This window comes from Camelus ferus, chromosome 20 (genome assembly GCF_009834535.1).
Source record: "Camelus ferus isolate YT-003-E chromosome 20, BCGSAC_Cfer_1.0, whole genome shotgun sequence".
In the NCBI taxonomy this organism is placed as follows: domain Eukaryota; kingdom Metazoa; phylum Chordata; class Mammalia; order Artiodactyla; family Camelidae; genus Camelus; species Camelus ferus.
Window position 1 is genome coordinate 38,313,198 of NC_045715.1, and position 15,887 is coordinate 38,329,084.

A 15,887-nucleotide genomic window follows, 5' to 3' on the forward strand; every position below is an offset into this window, starting at 1 on the left:
AAGGGAGCTAACCTTTATTGAAGGCCTACTACGTGCCGGCCACCATTCTAGCTGCGTTTTATACTTGTAGTGCTTGAGGATGTTTAAACACATGTTTAATGCTCTTTGCAGCACTGTGAGGTAGGGTGTGTCAGATGGCCCTGTCCACAGATGAGGGAGCAGAGGTCCGGAAAGGTTAAAGCAGGCCACCTGTGGCCACACAGCAAGTGTTTTTCTCCATCAGTGGTGCCCGCAAAGGCTGAGGCTTTCACTGACTCAAATTCCTGACGTTACGATGTAGAGAACCCATCGTGAGTTGTCGGCTCTTACCGTGTCCTTGAAGAATGAAGGTCGTGAGAGGCATTCTGCTACAGACTAATGCCATTGCAGTGTGTGAAGTGCCAAATACGAGAGTTGTTTTTTTTTTTTTTAAAATAACATTTAGGAAGATGGTTTTATATTTTGTTTTTTGTTTGTTTGTGTTCTGTGTTTTTTTGGTAGAAGATAAAAAGACTTGTCGGTTCTGGTACTTCAAAAAGTAAGCTGGTTATGTGTCAGACATAGCCCAGGAAAGATTATCATTGTAAGTTCCCTGGGATCTTTCGTCTTGTAAGTAAACCGAGAAGCCCGTTTTCTGTTAGAAATGCAGGCTCAGAGCGCATCTGAGTTAAAGGCGCCACGCCAACCCCATTTTTTATTTACCCTGTGGCCCCGCTCCCCGGCTTACAGTGTGTTGTCCGAAGGAACAAGTTAACTGTGCTGCTTGTTTTCACTTCCCTGACTTACATTTTAGGTTGGTTTGTTTGCTTTTACTCTACAGAGTGTTGGATTATCGCCCCTACTTCAGCCACACTGTGATGCCTGAGTTGCTGGATTGCCGTTCTCCGTGATCTCATTAGTGCCCACCGCTGGTTATATGAAATACTCTGTAGGCTCTTAAAGATCTGTTTATACAATAACTCGACCATACCTTGTAGCTTTGTTCAAGAACGTTGATTTATGTAATATTTTCTTTTTAAAAACGCAGTTTTGTGAATTCAGTTGTTGATAGTCCTTCAGAAATGAAACATCTTCCTTCCAATGCTGTGTAAAGTATGACCTTTCCTAGAATAGTAGTTCTTGGGTAATGCAGGGGCGAACTTGAGCATAGGCTGTTGTGAACTAGTGAATTCAAATTGAAAACAGACTGTCCTATGCTTCAAGATAATTTTTGTTGCTTCTGAATGCTCTCTTGGACTGTCTGATTCATGGCCCAGGAACTCTGTTGTAACTTTCGTTTGAGTCTTCATTGTGGAATGAATGGGGTGGAGGCGTTAAGTATGGTTGGTATCTGTCAAGTCATACCAATTACACAGGTTTGTGAGGCCATCTTGGAAGTTGAACATTGATGTTCTTTCACCCACGCTGTGGAAGTGAGGACGGTTGAAGCAGTGTCATGCTCTGTTGAATAGGCACTATGTAAAGTAATTGTTGAACCTAATTCTCAGCGCCTATCTGGCTGTTGTTAGCTCAGCCTGTTAATGAGACTACATAGGTTGTTGCTTTGGGTGCCATCCTAAAAATCTATATGATGCAATTAAGTCTGTGCAAGATGTTGAAAATAGGAAAGAATATTCATGATTTTCTCTGTTCTACAGGTGGGGCCGATTGAGGCAAAGGAAACCTTTAAAATTTTTTTGCAACCTAGTATCAAGCTAATCTTTATGCTTCAGACCTGCAGTTGTGCCCTAGGCCTGTCTGCAGCGATGAGTTGTTCAGGCCGGTTACAACATGCTGCTCTCCCCTGGCCTGGACTTTGAGTGTAATTACAGAACCCCTGCGTATTTTCTCTTTGTTCCTAGTGTTTTAAGACTTAATTTGTTGTTCTTCAAACTGTAAACGTAATGTTTCTTATTTCCCTAAAACACCACTTGAAAGATTCAAAGTTGTAGGTGTATATAACAGATTGTAGAAAAGCAGTAGTTTTTGTAATAAATTTTTGTGGCAGAAGGAATATAAGGGAAATTCAGCTATTTTTATTTACAATGATAAATCTTTAATTTTTAAACGTATATTTAGTTTTTACGTATTTTCACAGAAGCAGATGTGTCCATGCGATTGGTGTACAGTTATTTAACCCCTGATTTGGCCACTCTGGTGTATAGCGATTTCAGTGTAGTTAAAGTGATAAGCCCAGTGCTGGGTCCCTGATGGTGCCATGAGCACATGCTAAGTGACTTTCGTAATACGTGTCAGTCATGTCATTAATTTAAAGCCTTCGGTTTCTCATTAGGAAGCATGTAAAGACCTGAGATGGGTCTGTGCCAGGCAGGGACACTGGGAACATAAACCTGTGGTTTCAATAGAGATGAAGGTGTATGATTTTCAAAATATAGGAAAATTTTATCTGTCACCATTTAAAAATTTTTAAGATGATTTCATGCAAATGAAACTTTGGAATTTATTTGCTAGATCCAAATAAACATACTCGCTTTTTAAAATGTATACTTAAAAAAAATACTAGAATGTTATATTTCCTCAACATGCTAAGAACACTTTTTCAAACTTTTTTTTGAATGCAGAGCTAAAATTGAATTGCCTATTTCGGTTTTTTTTTCTTGATTAAAGTAATATTTGATAAGCATCAAAGAAAAAACACAAAACAAACCTATAGGGAAAGTGGCGTCATACACATTGTAATGAGTCAGCTTGGGCACAGGAGCAGTCATTGAAAATAATACTGTTTTAGAATACGTAAATTGTGGCATGATAACTTTTTCAGAAATACATTTGCATTTATTGATTCTGCCTTGCAGAGTGTGACAGTGATGATAACCTGGGTGTAGAAAGCGCTTCAGTGGGAGAAGAATTCAGATCTGCAGAAGGTAACCTAATGGAGCCAGTCCTGTTCCCGCTTGACTGTGATTTCCCCCTCTCACCCTATACCCCCCGCCGCTCCCTCCCACCCCTGAGTTTGAAAAATAGTCGTTCTCTCAACTGGAGGGTAGTTTGCATTTTCTCATGGAAGATGAGCTAGGGACTAGGACAGGAATCCGCGAGTCCACTCCCTGGGTTGGTAAGTAAGGTTTTATTGGAGCCCAGCTGCACACTCTTGTTGAAGGATTGTCTGTGCTGTTGCTCCAGGGTGAGGGGTTGTGACACAAACAGTATAGATCCCCCCATCCCACAAACCAGCCTAAAATAATTATTTTCTGACCCTGGGTAGGAAAAGGTTGCTATCCCCTGGGAGAAGATTTGGGCTTTCTAATTTTTATGTCTTTTGAGTAGTAATTAAATTAAGAATATTCAAAGTTATGCAGTGGAACTATGAAAACAAGCACTTATATCTGAATTTTTTATTTTTTAAAAAACTCTGGGGTTTTGTTGTTGTTGTTTTGGGGGAAGCGAGATAATTAAATTTAGTTATTTATGTATTTTTTTAGAGGAGGTACTGGGGATTGAACCCAGGACCTTGTGCATGCTAAACATGCACTCTACCACTTGAGCTATACCCTTATATCTGAATTTATTAATGAGCTTTTTCTATAAACTAAATTTTTTCCCTCTTAAAGGAGAAGATATTTCCTTCTGTAGGATTAAATAGAACCTTCTGTATTAACTTCACATCAAGTCATTTACTGGCTGACCACTATTTGGTTGTGTCATGTGTCCATTTTTTACTTTGTTTTTTTCATAACAGACCGTTCTTTTTAATAACCATGGGGGAAAATGAAACAACAGGTTTTAGAAAGTACTTCAGCTTCACCGAAGAAGTTGAAGCTCTTCTGTCGGCATCTTTGACATTAAAGGGTGACACAGCAGTGTTAATACACATTCCAGCGTGGTCTTTGCTGGTGGGGACTTGAGAGGTGTGTCTGCAGGAGCGCGGAGGGAGCTGCCCGCCGGTTGGTTCCAGCGCCGTTCCCTGCGCTGCCCTGTACCGCCGAGTAGTCTGCCTCAGAGCGCACCAGAGCCCGTGCTGTTAGGAGCTAGGGGCTTGAGTCTGGCGCTGGAACTGATCCATCTATTCAATCAAGTAGAAAACTCTGATCTCTCTCTCAGTCAGATTCACTGGCTGAGCAAAGTTGGCAGTAAATTTACTGCCTAATTGGAAGCAAGTTTTCTGACCAACTTGTTTTCCCAACATGGTCTGGTACAGTGCTTAGCATCCACATAATGGTGAGTTAAACAAATGAAAGCACTTTGGTGAGTTTTAAACAAAAACTGCCAGCTAAGTTGTTTATCGAGGCCACTAAAAGATAAACACCATTGAGCATCTAAGTAGTTCAGATTTTGCAACCTTCATTTGCTACCTATGACTAATGCCTTGGAAAATGCCAGACAAAATTACAGCTTTTAAATAACCACCCTTGGGAATCCTTCACAGTTTTGTGGCTCCTAGCTAACCCAGGAAATCTGAGATGTGTTAACTCAATATATACCAGAATTTCTAGCATTTTGTTATCTGTGTGATATATTTTATGGTTGGGAGATTCTGAGAGTTTCCACATTTTCATCATTCTTTAGTTTGGTAAAAGGATGACCATGAAAGGATTCGAGAAAAGATACTTTAAACTTTTAACTAGTTGCCATATGAAGTAGGGATATAATGCTCTAATTTCAAGAAAAGTCAAAGTGGTGAGATGTGCATGTTTTCTTTCATTTCCTGATGATTTTTGTCAAATGAGTGTGAGAAGCGCATAGTGTTCCATTTGTAAGTTAAGGAGTATGGTCTTCTCTGTACTTCTCCTGATACCTTCCTTTCCCCTCCTTTCACCCAACAGGAAGTAGCTCGGATATCATCTCTTACGTTGAACCCTACAGAACTACCACTTCTGTAGACAGTTTTGTATGATCACTGCCTCTTAGATTTTCCATCGTTAGAGAGAGCTAACCACCTCTAGACTCACTCCGTATCATACCGAGCGGATTTAAACATTTTCTGTCCGCATCTCTCATCCCCACTAGATTATGAGTGCTGCAAGGGGTAGGATCATGTTTTATTTCTCTTTATTTCAACAACACCTAGCACAATGTTTGGCACTAAATGATTGTTGAGTAAATAAACTTACAACAAACTTAGAACAGGTTAGAGCTACCAGGGCCCATCTCCCTATAACTGAATAAGGGAAATTAAGACAGATGCCATTTGGCTGGGAGAATATTGGGTGATTTTGTTGACCCTGCACTATGGAATCAAAATGATGTTCTAAGTCCTGACCTGAGTTTTGAGCAAAACTTCTCAAATCTCTTCTCATCCCTTCCCTTCCCAACACACTTTAAAAGTCTGACACATGGGTGGCAAAAGGCAAGAGGAATTTGCTTGTGGCTTTTTGCCTTGGGGACAGGCAGCTCCTCCCGTCGCCTCCCACCCCCGAACCCCCCCACCCCCGCTCATTCTTTGTTCTCTGTAGACCAATATCAGATTCTAACTACCCAAGACCGTCATAAAGACCCTATGTAATCTCAGCTCTGCTGCTTACAAGGTATGGAACGTTGGGCACGTCATTTCACCGTGTGTTTGTTTCTTCATTTTAAAATCAGGAATACTTGTCTGCCTACCTTGCTAGAGTAGCCTGGCCCGTGGTAAGCAGTGTATGTGTTGGCTGCTGCTGCTGTTACTGTGACTCTAATCATGGCCATTATTCCCTGTTACCTGCATGTAAGGTCTGCTCTGGAAGTTTACATACTCATAACAGAGGTATTCTGACTCCAATCACTGGGAAAGGAAGAAGACAGCATTATGTGTTGTCCATTTTTCTGTAAATGTCAGCAATTTGCCTTAGAGCTCCTTCAGTTAATAGCAGTCATCAGTATTAACATCATAACATAAGCTGTAAAACTTCATACTGTAGCCAGTTTAAAAAATAAGAGAGACTAATGTGTTTATTTTTTACTTCAGTTAATGTTATGAAAAATGTAATACTTTCAAAGCGGCTCTTAACGACTTATGAGAGTCAGAATATTCCCATTATTTTACGTAAAAACTTAGTTTTTCAAACATGAAGTAATTTGCCTTCAGATTCACAGCCTCAGTATTATCGGAGCATGATTTGTATATAGGTTTTCTAACGCCTGTTACTGGGTTCTTATTTTGTCACATGACCTCTCTTCAAAGAGAATGAAATTAAGGCAGAGAGAAGGGAGAGTAAGAGAAACACAGACTTAGCCATAAAAAAGGAAACAAAGGTATGTTTGCCGTAAGCGTTCTTTATTTCTTCATACAGCTTTGAGTCACTGTCTGGTGTTCTTTCATTTCAACCTGAGGGATTCCCTTTAGCATTTCTTGTACAGCAGGTCTGCTAGTGGCAACCCCTCTTAACTTTTGTTTTTCTGGAAATGTCTTGATTTCTTCTCCATTCTTGCTAGATACAGATTTCTTGCTTTTTTTTTTTCTTTCACCACTTTAAATATGTCATCTCACTGCCTTCTGGCCTTCATGATTTTTGATGAAAAATAAGCTATTAATCTTATTGAGAATCTCTTACATTAATGAGTTGCTTCTTTCTTGCTGCTTTTATTGATTTTGACTTTTCACACTTTAACTATAGTGTGTCTCAGTGTGAATCTCTTTGAATTTCTCCTGCTTGGAATTTGTTGAGCTTCTTGAATGTGTGGATTCATATCTTTCATCAAATTTGGGACATTTTTCAGCCATTATTTCTTCAAATATTCTTTCTGCCCTTTTCTTCTCTTTTTGGGACCCCATAGTGTGGATCTTAGTCCATTTAATGATATCCCGCAGGTCCCTTAGGCTCTGCTTACTTTTCTTCAGTTTTCTTTCTGTTCTTCAAACTGTATAAGTTGTCCTGTCTTCAAGTATGCTGATTCTTTTTTCTTTCCACTTAAATTTGTTAAGCTCCTGTAATGAATTTTTAATTTATTCTGTCTCTTTATTGCTGTTCTCATTTTGTTCATACATTGTTTTTCTGGCTTCCTTTAGTTCTTTGTCCATGGTTTACTCAAGCTCTTAGAACATATTTAAGATAATTGGTTTAAAGTCTTTGTCTAGTAAGTTCAATGTCTAGGCGTCCTCTGGGACAATTTAACTCAATTTTTTTTCCCTTCAGATGGGTCATACTTTCCTGTTTCTTTGTATTATTTGTGCTTTTGTTGTTGTTGAAGATTTGATATGTAAACATTATAATGTAGTACCTCTGGAAATCAGATTCTGTCTCTTCCCCGGAGTTCACTGTTCTTGTCCATTTGTTTAGTTACTTTTCCAAACTGTTTTTGCAAAAACTGTATTCCTTTTTGTGTCTAGTCATTGAAGTCTTTGTTCAGCTTGTATTTTGACAGAGATTTCCTTGAATACAAGGAGCTAAAAAACCCAAAAAAACAGGCCCTCCCAGGCTTTGCAGATTTGCTCTGTGCTGGGGCCCTTCAGCACTTAGCCAGGCTTGCACTGAGCTTTCAGATCAGCCAGTGGCGAAAGCTTAGTGTCTTCGCAGGTATTTTCTGAGCACGTATCCTGTCCTCAGTGTGTACCTGGCTGTTGTCCAGTACACATGAGTGCTTTTGAATGCCCTGATTTCCCTTATCAGTTACTACAGTGGGAACAATGAACTTCTGCATCAGTGATTGTAGATGTATTTTTTCTCTTTAGTTCGGTCACTTCATATTTTTATATTTTGAAGTTCTGTTTTTAGTTGCATATATGTTTCTGATGCATCTTTCTAATGAACTGATCTGTTTATCATTATGATATTATGAAATGTTCTTTATCTCTGTAATGCCTTTTATCATGAAATCTTTTTTATCTGATATTAATATAGCCACTCAAGCTTTCTTATGCTTAAAGTTTACACAGTATATATTTTTCTGTCCTTTTACTTTCAATCTATTTTTGTCTTTATTTTGAAACTATGTCTCATACAGACACCATAAAATTCAATCTTACTTTTTGATTTACTCTAACAATCTCTACTGTTTAATAATGGATTGTTTAGTCCATTAACATTTAATGTAATTTCTTACATGGTTGGATTCCTGTCTGCCATTTTGTTTTCTCTTTGTCTCTTCTTTTGCCTCTTAGCCTCCCTTTCTTGCCTTCTTTTGGATTATTATAATATTTATACTTTCTCCATTATATTTACTATTTATATTTATATTTAATATTATAGTATGTACTATTTTATCTATTGGCTTTTTTTTAGCCCTTTAATTTTTATGGTTGATCTAAAAGTTACAATATATATTTTTTGCTTTTGTTATAAACTCTAAAAGAAAATGTTGTTTTGTGAGTTTTAAAGAAAGAAGGAATATATAGTCTTTTATATTTATCCATGTAGTTACCCATTTCCAGTGACTTTCATTCTTTCCAATAGATTACAGTTTCCATCTGGTATCATTTTTCTTCAGCCTAAAGAACTTCCTTTCTTTTTTATGTAATACAGTTTTGCTAGTGTTGAATATTCTGTTTTCTTTTATGTGAAAACATCTTTACTTTCTCTTTAATTTTGAAGGATATTTTCTCTGGCTTTAGAATTCTGGCTGACTAGTATTTTTTCTCTTCATCACTTTAAAGATGTTACGCTATTGTCTTGTGGCCTCCACTGTTTGTCATGACAAGTAACCGTGATTTGTATTGTATTTATCCTACTTGGAGTTGTCTTAGCTCCTTGTATCTGTAAGTTTATTGGTTCCCTCCAGTTATTTTGGCCCACTTTCTGTCTCTCTCCTTTTCTTTTGGAACTCCAATTAAACATTTGTTAGGCAGCTTAAACTTATCCACAGGTTTTTTTCATTTTCTTCCGGTATCTTTTTTCTCTGTTCTTTATTTTGGATAATTTCTGTTGTTCAATCTTCAAGTTTATTATTGTTCAGCCTTCTACTGCCTCCAATGTTAAGCTGACCTAGTAAGTTTTCCATTTTAAATACTGTATTTCTCAGTTCTAGAATTTCCATTTAGTTTTTAAAAATAGTTTTCACTTCTCTGTTGAGATTTCCCATCCACCAACCTTAAGTCCTTGAAAATATTTATAACTTTTCTAAAATCCTTTTTCTGCTAATTCCAACAGCTTGATTATCTTGGGGGGTTAGTTTCCTTTGACTACTCTTCTTGAATGTGGGTCACATTTCTTGTTTCTTTGCAAGTCAAGTGATTTTTTTTTTTTTAATGTATACTGGATATTGTGGATGTCTACTACAGATTCTCCGAATTCTGTTAACTTCATATGAGGAACATTGGTTGTTTTTTTCCTTATAGGCAGTTAACTTGCCAGACTCAAACTCCAAACTCTGCCTCCTCCACAGCAGGCATCAGCTAAAATTATTTTCTTCTTTTAGCTTTCCAACTGTTGTTTTTCATTGAGAATCTTGGCTCCTCTCTTGTGTCTGCACAGTTTAGGAGTCAACCAAGGATCTGTAGATTTGGAGGACCCCCTTCTGATACTCTCTCACTTCTGCTGGAATCTCTTCCTTCTCCAGTCCTCTGCCCCTGTGCCTCCGCCCTCCCCCGCCCCCCACGGCTTCTCTTCCCAGCTTCTCTGTAAGACCCAGATTCTGTCTTTAACTCCTTGAGCCACAAAGAGCTTGGCTTCCCTGGTGAAGGTCTGCCATCTTGTTTCACAAGGATTTGGGAATGCCCTAAGGCAAAAACCAAAACAAAACTGTAAAACTACAAAATCAACCCTGTGCTATTCACTTCTTTCAGTGATCAACTCCTGTCCTGTTTCTGCTTGATTTTTGTTGCTCTTCAATGCCTTAGAATAGTTGATAATTGTTATCTGTGGGGGAGTTAATCCTATATAAGCTACTCCACTGTTAATGGAAGTGGAACCATTTAGTTGGTTTTGTTTTTATCCAGTCTTTTAACTGGCAAGTTTAATTTGTGTAAGTTCATGGCAGATATTAATATTTTTGTATTTATTTCTACTATTTTATTCTTAGCTTCCTCTTTTTGTTTTTTAAGCATGTTGTCCATATCTGTGCGACAGTAAGAGGACTCTAGAACACTTCACCTCCGATCCTTTCCCCTACCTTACATGCTGGTATTCTCCAGTATTTTGATTCTCCGTGTGTGTGTATGTGTATAGTATAATGACACAAAAATTGTACAGAACGCTTTACAAAGCAGGCGACCATCTTTCAGGTTAAAAAAAAATAGAGCATTACCAACATACTGATTTCCTAGGGCCACTGTAACTGAGTACTACAAACCAGGTGGCTTAAAATAAGAGAAATTGTCTCACAGTTCTAGAGGTCAGACATCCAAGGTCAGGCTGTTGGTGGGGCCATGGTCCCTCTTCTCGCTTCCTTCTGATTAATGGCAACGTAGACATTCCTTGGCTTCTAGGTGCATCACTCTAATCTCTGCCTCATTCATCATGAGGCCATCTTCTGCCTGTGTGTCTGTGTTTGCATGGCATTTTCTTCCAGTGAGGACACCAGTCATAATTGAATTAGGGCTCATGCTCGCTGCCTCATCTTACTTTGATTACACCTGCAAAGTCCCTATGTCCAAATTAGGTCACATTCTCAGGTACCAGGGGTAAGAAGATATCTTTTAGGGGGACACAATTCACCCTATAACAACCAATGCCCTAGAAGCATCCCCCTCATTCCATTTTCCAGTTACTTCCCTTGCATTCCTTCCCACATCTGGAAACACTAGGTCAGTAGTGCTTGACTTTGAACTTTATCTAGAAGGGCTCATATAGGCCATCCTGTCCAATAGAATTTCCTGTGATGATGAAGATGTGCTATATCTGCACCAGTATGGTTGCTAATAGTTACACATGGCTATTAAACACTTGAAATGTGGTTTAACTGAGGAACTGAATCTTAAATTTTGTTGAATTTTAATTAATCAAAATATAAATAGCCACGTATAGTCAGTGTTATCATATTGGACAGCACAGGTATGGTCTGTATTTTGGGTCTGTATGCCTTCAGTCAGCATCATTTTACGATTCATCTGATTCTTAGCACGTGGCTTCGGTTTGTTCATTTCCAGAACCTGTATAATAATTTTACATACAAATCATAATTCATGTATTATTTATGGACACTTGGTTGGCTGTTACGAGTAGTGCTCCTGTGACCATTCTCACCCGTGTCTGTTGGTGCAGATGTCCACATTTCTGGGAATGTAAACCGAGGCATGGACTTACTAATGTTGACTTAGTGGGTAATGCCAAGGTTTGTTTCCAAAGTGGTGGTTCCACTTTCTTTCATTCCAGTGGTGACTGTGCGTACCAGTTGGTCTACATCTTCAGACTAATCATGGTATCATTGGTCTTTTAAATTTTAGCTAGTGATGGGGTATTTCCTTGTAGTTTGAATTCACATGTTTACATGTTTCTGAGGAGTAATGTTTATTGACCATTTTGACATCTTTTGCCAGTGCCTTTCCAGATTTCTTGACAGTTTTCTTTTAGACTGTCTTTTTATTGATTTTTCTGGGTTGAAAATCTTTCAGTTCTTCCTGGGTTCAAGATCCCTGTATTGCAGATATTTCTCTCACTGTGTGTCTTGTCTTTTTTACTCATTTAATGGTGCTTTTGATGGATAAAAGTAATTTTAATCCATTCTAAATTACCATTCTTTTCTATAATGTTTTTTGAGTCCTATTGAATAAGTGTTTATTCCCTTGTGTTATCTTCTAGAAGCTTTGTTGTTTATCTTTCACAGTTATATATACAGTAAGTCTGAAATTTATTTTTGTATATTCCACAAAGTAGTGGTAAATTTTTATTGTTTTTCCCATATGACCTTCCAATTGACCCACCACCATTTATTAAAAATACCATCTCTTTCCACCGTTCTGCAGTGCCACCTTTGTGATCAGTCAAGTTTTCCTACGTGCATGGGTCTGCTTCTGAGCTGTCTATGCTGTTCTTTTGGTCTATTCATCTGTTCTTGCACTGGTACCACACTTAATTACTGTAACTTATTATAGTGAGTTTTCATATCTTTTACAAGTCTTGTCACCTTTTTCTTCTTTGCTTAGAGCATCTTGGCTTTTCTTTGCATGTCTTCATCCCTTGGCATTCATCTCAGTGCAACTCACTGACCTACAGTCTAGCTTTAACTTAACACAGTATGTAGTAGTTTGTAATATTTTTAATTGGAGACAACGTAACACCAGTGCCCCAGCTCAGAGGAAGGTGCAGCTGCATCTTAGAGGAATTACTGGTGCCTGTGAACTAAGTAGGTTCTGGGAGACTGGACTGGATGAGATGAGATAAACCTGGGGTGAGAATCTAGTGAAGACCAAGAAAGTGACACCTAATTCCACCCTCTTGGACTTGAGTGTCATTCTCAGGAAATAGAGAAAGACCTGTGAACCGAAGAATGTGTGTCTTGTTCACTCTCGTATTCCTGTGCCTGGCGTACAGTGGACGTTGAACAGATGGCTGCTAAATGTGTGCCTGTGCGTATATAATGTATGCCCCTCGGAGAACAGTGCAAAGCCATGAGCTCCACTTCTTGCCTTAGATACTAGAAAGCTTAAAACTAAATTTTTAATAGCCTTTGAGGTTTTTGCCATTTCATGTTTTTTTCTTTCTATTTCTAAGTCATATATGCATTACCTCAAGTCTTTTTGGAAATACATAGATTTTTTTTTTCATGTTGAATCTAGTGGTTACCTGTCAGTAATTCCAGAAGTTTGTTGACTTTCTGCGTCCCTCAGTGGAAATAACTCACAAGTTCTTTAGCATATTAAGCTCATATATATCATAATTCAGTTTGAGATTATATCCAGATTCTCATATTTCAAAATACTCAAATTTTATGATGAAGAAACTGCCAGGTTACCCTCAGTTCCTCCAACTTGTATTTCCTTTTCTTCCTGAATAGAGAGAGGTAGTTGATGAGACTTGCATAAAGCACATCTTTGTTGGTTTTCTGCCCTAAATATTAAAATTCTCTGTTTCTTAATGCAGATGTGGAATTAGAAGAAGCGATTAGAAGAAGTCTTGAGGAAATGTAATTAAAGATATTACCACACAGCATCAAGTGGCCTTGAAGAGACTCAGGATAATGAAGTCTTGAGTTTGTTTTCTAAAGGAGACCAGAAATCTGCTGGTGCACATGTATTTGAAAACATGCTTTTTTTGCTTTCATATGTTCAAAATCTGATACTGCTTTGTATTTTTGTGCTATTTTGCAAAAATGTATAGAGGAATAGAATACATGTTAATGCAGATACAGACCATGTGTTCCAATACTGGTATCACTGTTACCCAGTTAATTTTGAATTCATATATTTAGGTTTAAAGAATTAAAAAAAAAAAAAAGCAGCAGCAGCTCTTGACTTGTTTATATGTTCCCAAATAAAATTGGTTCTTTAATTTTATTTATACTGTACAGATGATTCTAGTTTATTTTTTTAGGAGTGAAAATGAATATAAATAAAGCTGTCATAGTTCACTTTTTCTGTAAATTCAGCTTCTGATGTGGCGCTAATGTATGATACCTTTGAGAATTTTGTTTATGGTTATTGAAAGGGAGCAATGGAAACTGATCATGGAAACAGATTAAAAATTTTATCAGCAGTGTTCTTTGTGGGTTTCACTCAGATGTATATCCCTGCTTTAATTAGAGCAGCACATGGCTGGAATTAAAAAAAAAAAAAAGAAACCCTAATTTCTTTGAAAGTATTAAAAAGAAACTTTTTCCATTCCTTTTCCCTGCTTAGACTTTTATGTGACTTCTATTATCTGCTGTTTAAAGGGAAGGATGTCAAAATATTTGCATAGAATTAAACTTATTTTTAATAATATTAGCCCTTTATATATATATATTTGTGTAAACATAGTATTCTTCAGAAAATAATATTGAAGGTCTACTCAGGAGTAATCTCCCTTAATCCTTTAAATTTTTAATTTCATATGGAAGTATCTTCATTACACTTATTCATTAAGTTGTCAGTTTCCTACAGATGATATTACATATTTAATTTTTAAATGTTGAGACCGCATTGTGAATAATAAAAAATATTATATAATCAGAAGACTGAGAAGGGGCTTGTCGTACTACCTTTGTGTGGACGCTTCATGTTATTTGACCAGAAATTTTGTGTAGTAATTACTTACCCAACTTAAAATTGTCTGTAAATACAAATTTTTCTTTAAGACAAAAAAAAAAAAAAAAGATAGAACTTTGGTCTTTCTCTGCAACTAGATAATTTAGTGTGTAAATAGTATTACTCTTTTTTTTATTATATAGTCTTTTCAATCCACATTGGAAACCAATTTGTGTTTTTTATTTCTTAAGATGTTACTTCCTTCCCACCTGCTTGCCTCTATTTTAAAGCAGACATCGTAGTTTGAGATTGTACTCGTCATTTTTCCGAAAGGACCATATTGTACTTCTGTTTGTTAAAGTAGTCAAGCAAGGTTTCAGGAGTCACGGAGCAGGATCTTAAGGACACCCGCAGGTGCTTGATCATTAGTGAGGAGTGGAAAGGATGTTCCAGAAGGAGGAGCAGTCAAACAGATGTGGGGAGGAGACAGCGCCACACCCGGCCGCGATGCTTCGGGACGTCCTGTGAAGAAGCTTTTGTGGTGTGTGGTCGAGGGTAGCTTTCCATGGGGCAGGAGGGTATTTCATCATGACCCTTAAAATAAGGTAATTGGGTTGTTGTTTAATGTTTTAATTAATAATTGTCACTGATTGTATTTTTACTCATTAAGCAATTAAAAATCACTTTAAATTACTTCATAATTTGAACTGAATTTAGACACGAGGAGAGGTGGATAGTACATGGATGAAGTTATGTGGATTATTATCAAGAGTAAATGTTTCTAACACTGACAGTGATGCTTATCTTTTCATTTTTATTCGTTTTTCATTTTACTGTGATCCCTTGTTGGTTTTTTTTTTTCTTTTAAAAAGTTTTTATTGTGATCCCTTATTTTTATACCTGAATAACAGCTTTCCCCAAAGGGATGATGGCTAGCATAACGTATATTATAAAAAGGATATATAGATAACGTATTGATAGCATCTGGTCAGTGGTATCACTGATTGTCGTAAATAAAAGTTCCTCAGTTAATAAAATAAAATTCCTCCTTTTTCTTTTCTTTTCTTTTCTCTTTTTTTTTTTTTTTTTTTGGTTTCGTTTTGTTTTGATCCTTGGCCTCACACCTGCCCAGCCAGCCCCTTGTTCCTGCTGCTTACTCTCCCAAGACCTGGCTCCGAACCCTGACCTCTCTCGAGTGCAAGACGCAGGGACTTGTCCTGCCCTTGGACAAGTGCACTGGAATCCTCAACAGGTTGGGCCTCAACTTAAAGAGCTTGTTTCTCATAATTTTTTCTTTTAAATCACTCATTTATTCATCACAAAGTATTTATTGAATCCTTACCACGTGCCAGCACTTGAGATACACCAGTGAGCAAAACAAAGCCCGCACCCTCTGTGGCGCCCACCCTGGGGGAGGGGGGTTGGGCGGAGCATCAAGGTGCATGAAGACCGACGGGAAAGATGGAGTGGGGCGGGGTGCTGGCTAGCTGTAGTGGGAAGGATCCTGACAAGGTGAACTTGAGCAGAGACTCGAAGGTAAGGAGTGAGCCAGGCAGGTCTGTATGGGGAGGACTTGTAGGCAGACGGTGAACAGGTGTGGAAGTGAGCTTGGTGACCCGTGGGGAAGCCAGCCGGCTAGTGCCCGATGAGCTGGAAGAGAATAGGAGGTGCAGTTCTTTTGAGAAGTTTTCTAAAGTTGGCTTTCACTCTGAAATGAGCCACCGAGGGTTTCTGAGAATACGTGGTGCGACCTGCCTTTAGAAGGACTGCTGTAGGGTTAGAGCAGAGCCCGGAGGACCAGGTAGGAGGCACTGCAGTAGCGGGGGAGAACGGATGGTGGAGTGAGACTGACGACCGTGCGGGCCGGAGACAAGATGCGTGTGCTCTGAAGGTGGAGCTGACGGCATTTACATGTGGACGGGTTCTGGGATACCAGAGGAATAGAGTCCAGGTTCAT

General features: G+C 38.2%; 1 protein-coding gene across 4 annotated transcripts in view; it reads left to right on the plus strand.

The window, feature by feature from the left end:
- ZNF451 (zinc finger protein 451) overlaps positions 1-14,967 on the plus strand; it is a 73,211-nt gene extending 58,244 nt beyond the window's left edge. For 3 of the 4 annotated variants that reach the window (XM_032463325.1, XM_032463328.1, XM_032463326.1), the window contains 2 exons: positions 2,775-2,843; positions 12,849-14,967. In XM_032463325.1, coding sequence (XP_032319216.1) covers positions 2,775-2,804 — 30 coding nt within the window. In that variant the 3' untranslated portion in view covers positions 2,805-2,843; positions 12,849-14,967. The remainder of the gene's footprint in view (positions 1-2,774; positions 2,844-12,848) is intronic. The other variant, XM_032463327.1, reaches the window with a different exon arrangement.
- Positions 14,968-15,887: the final 920 nt, after the last annotated feature.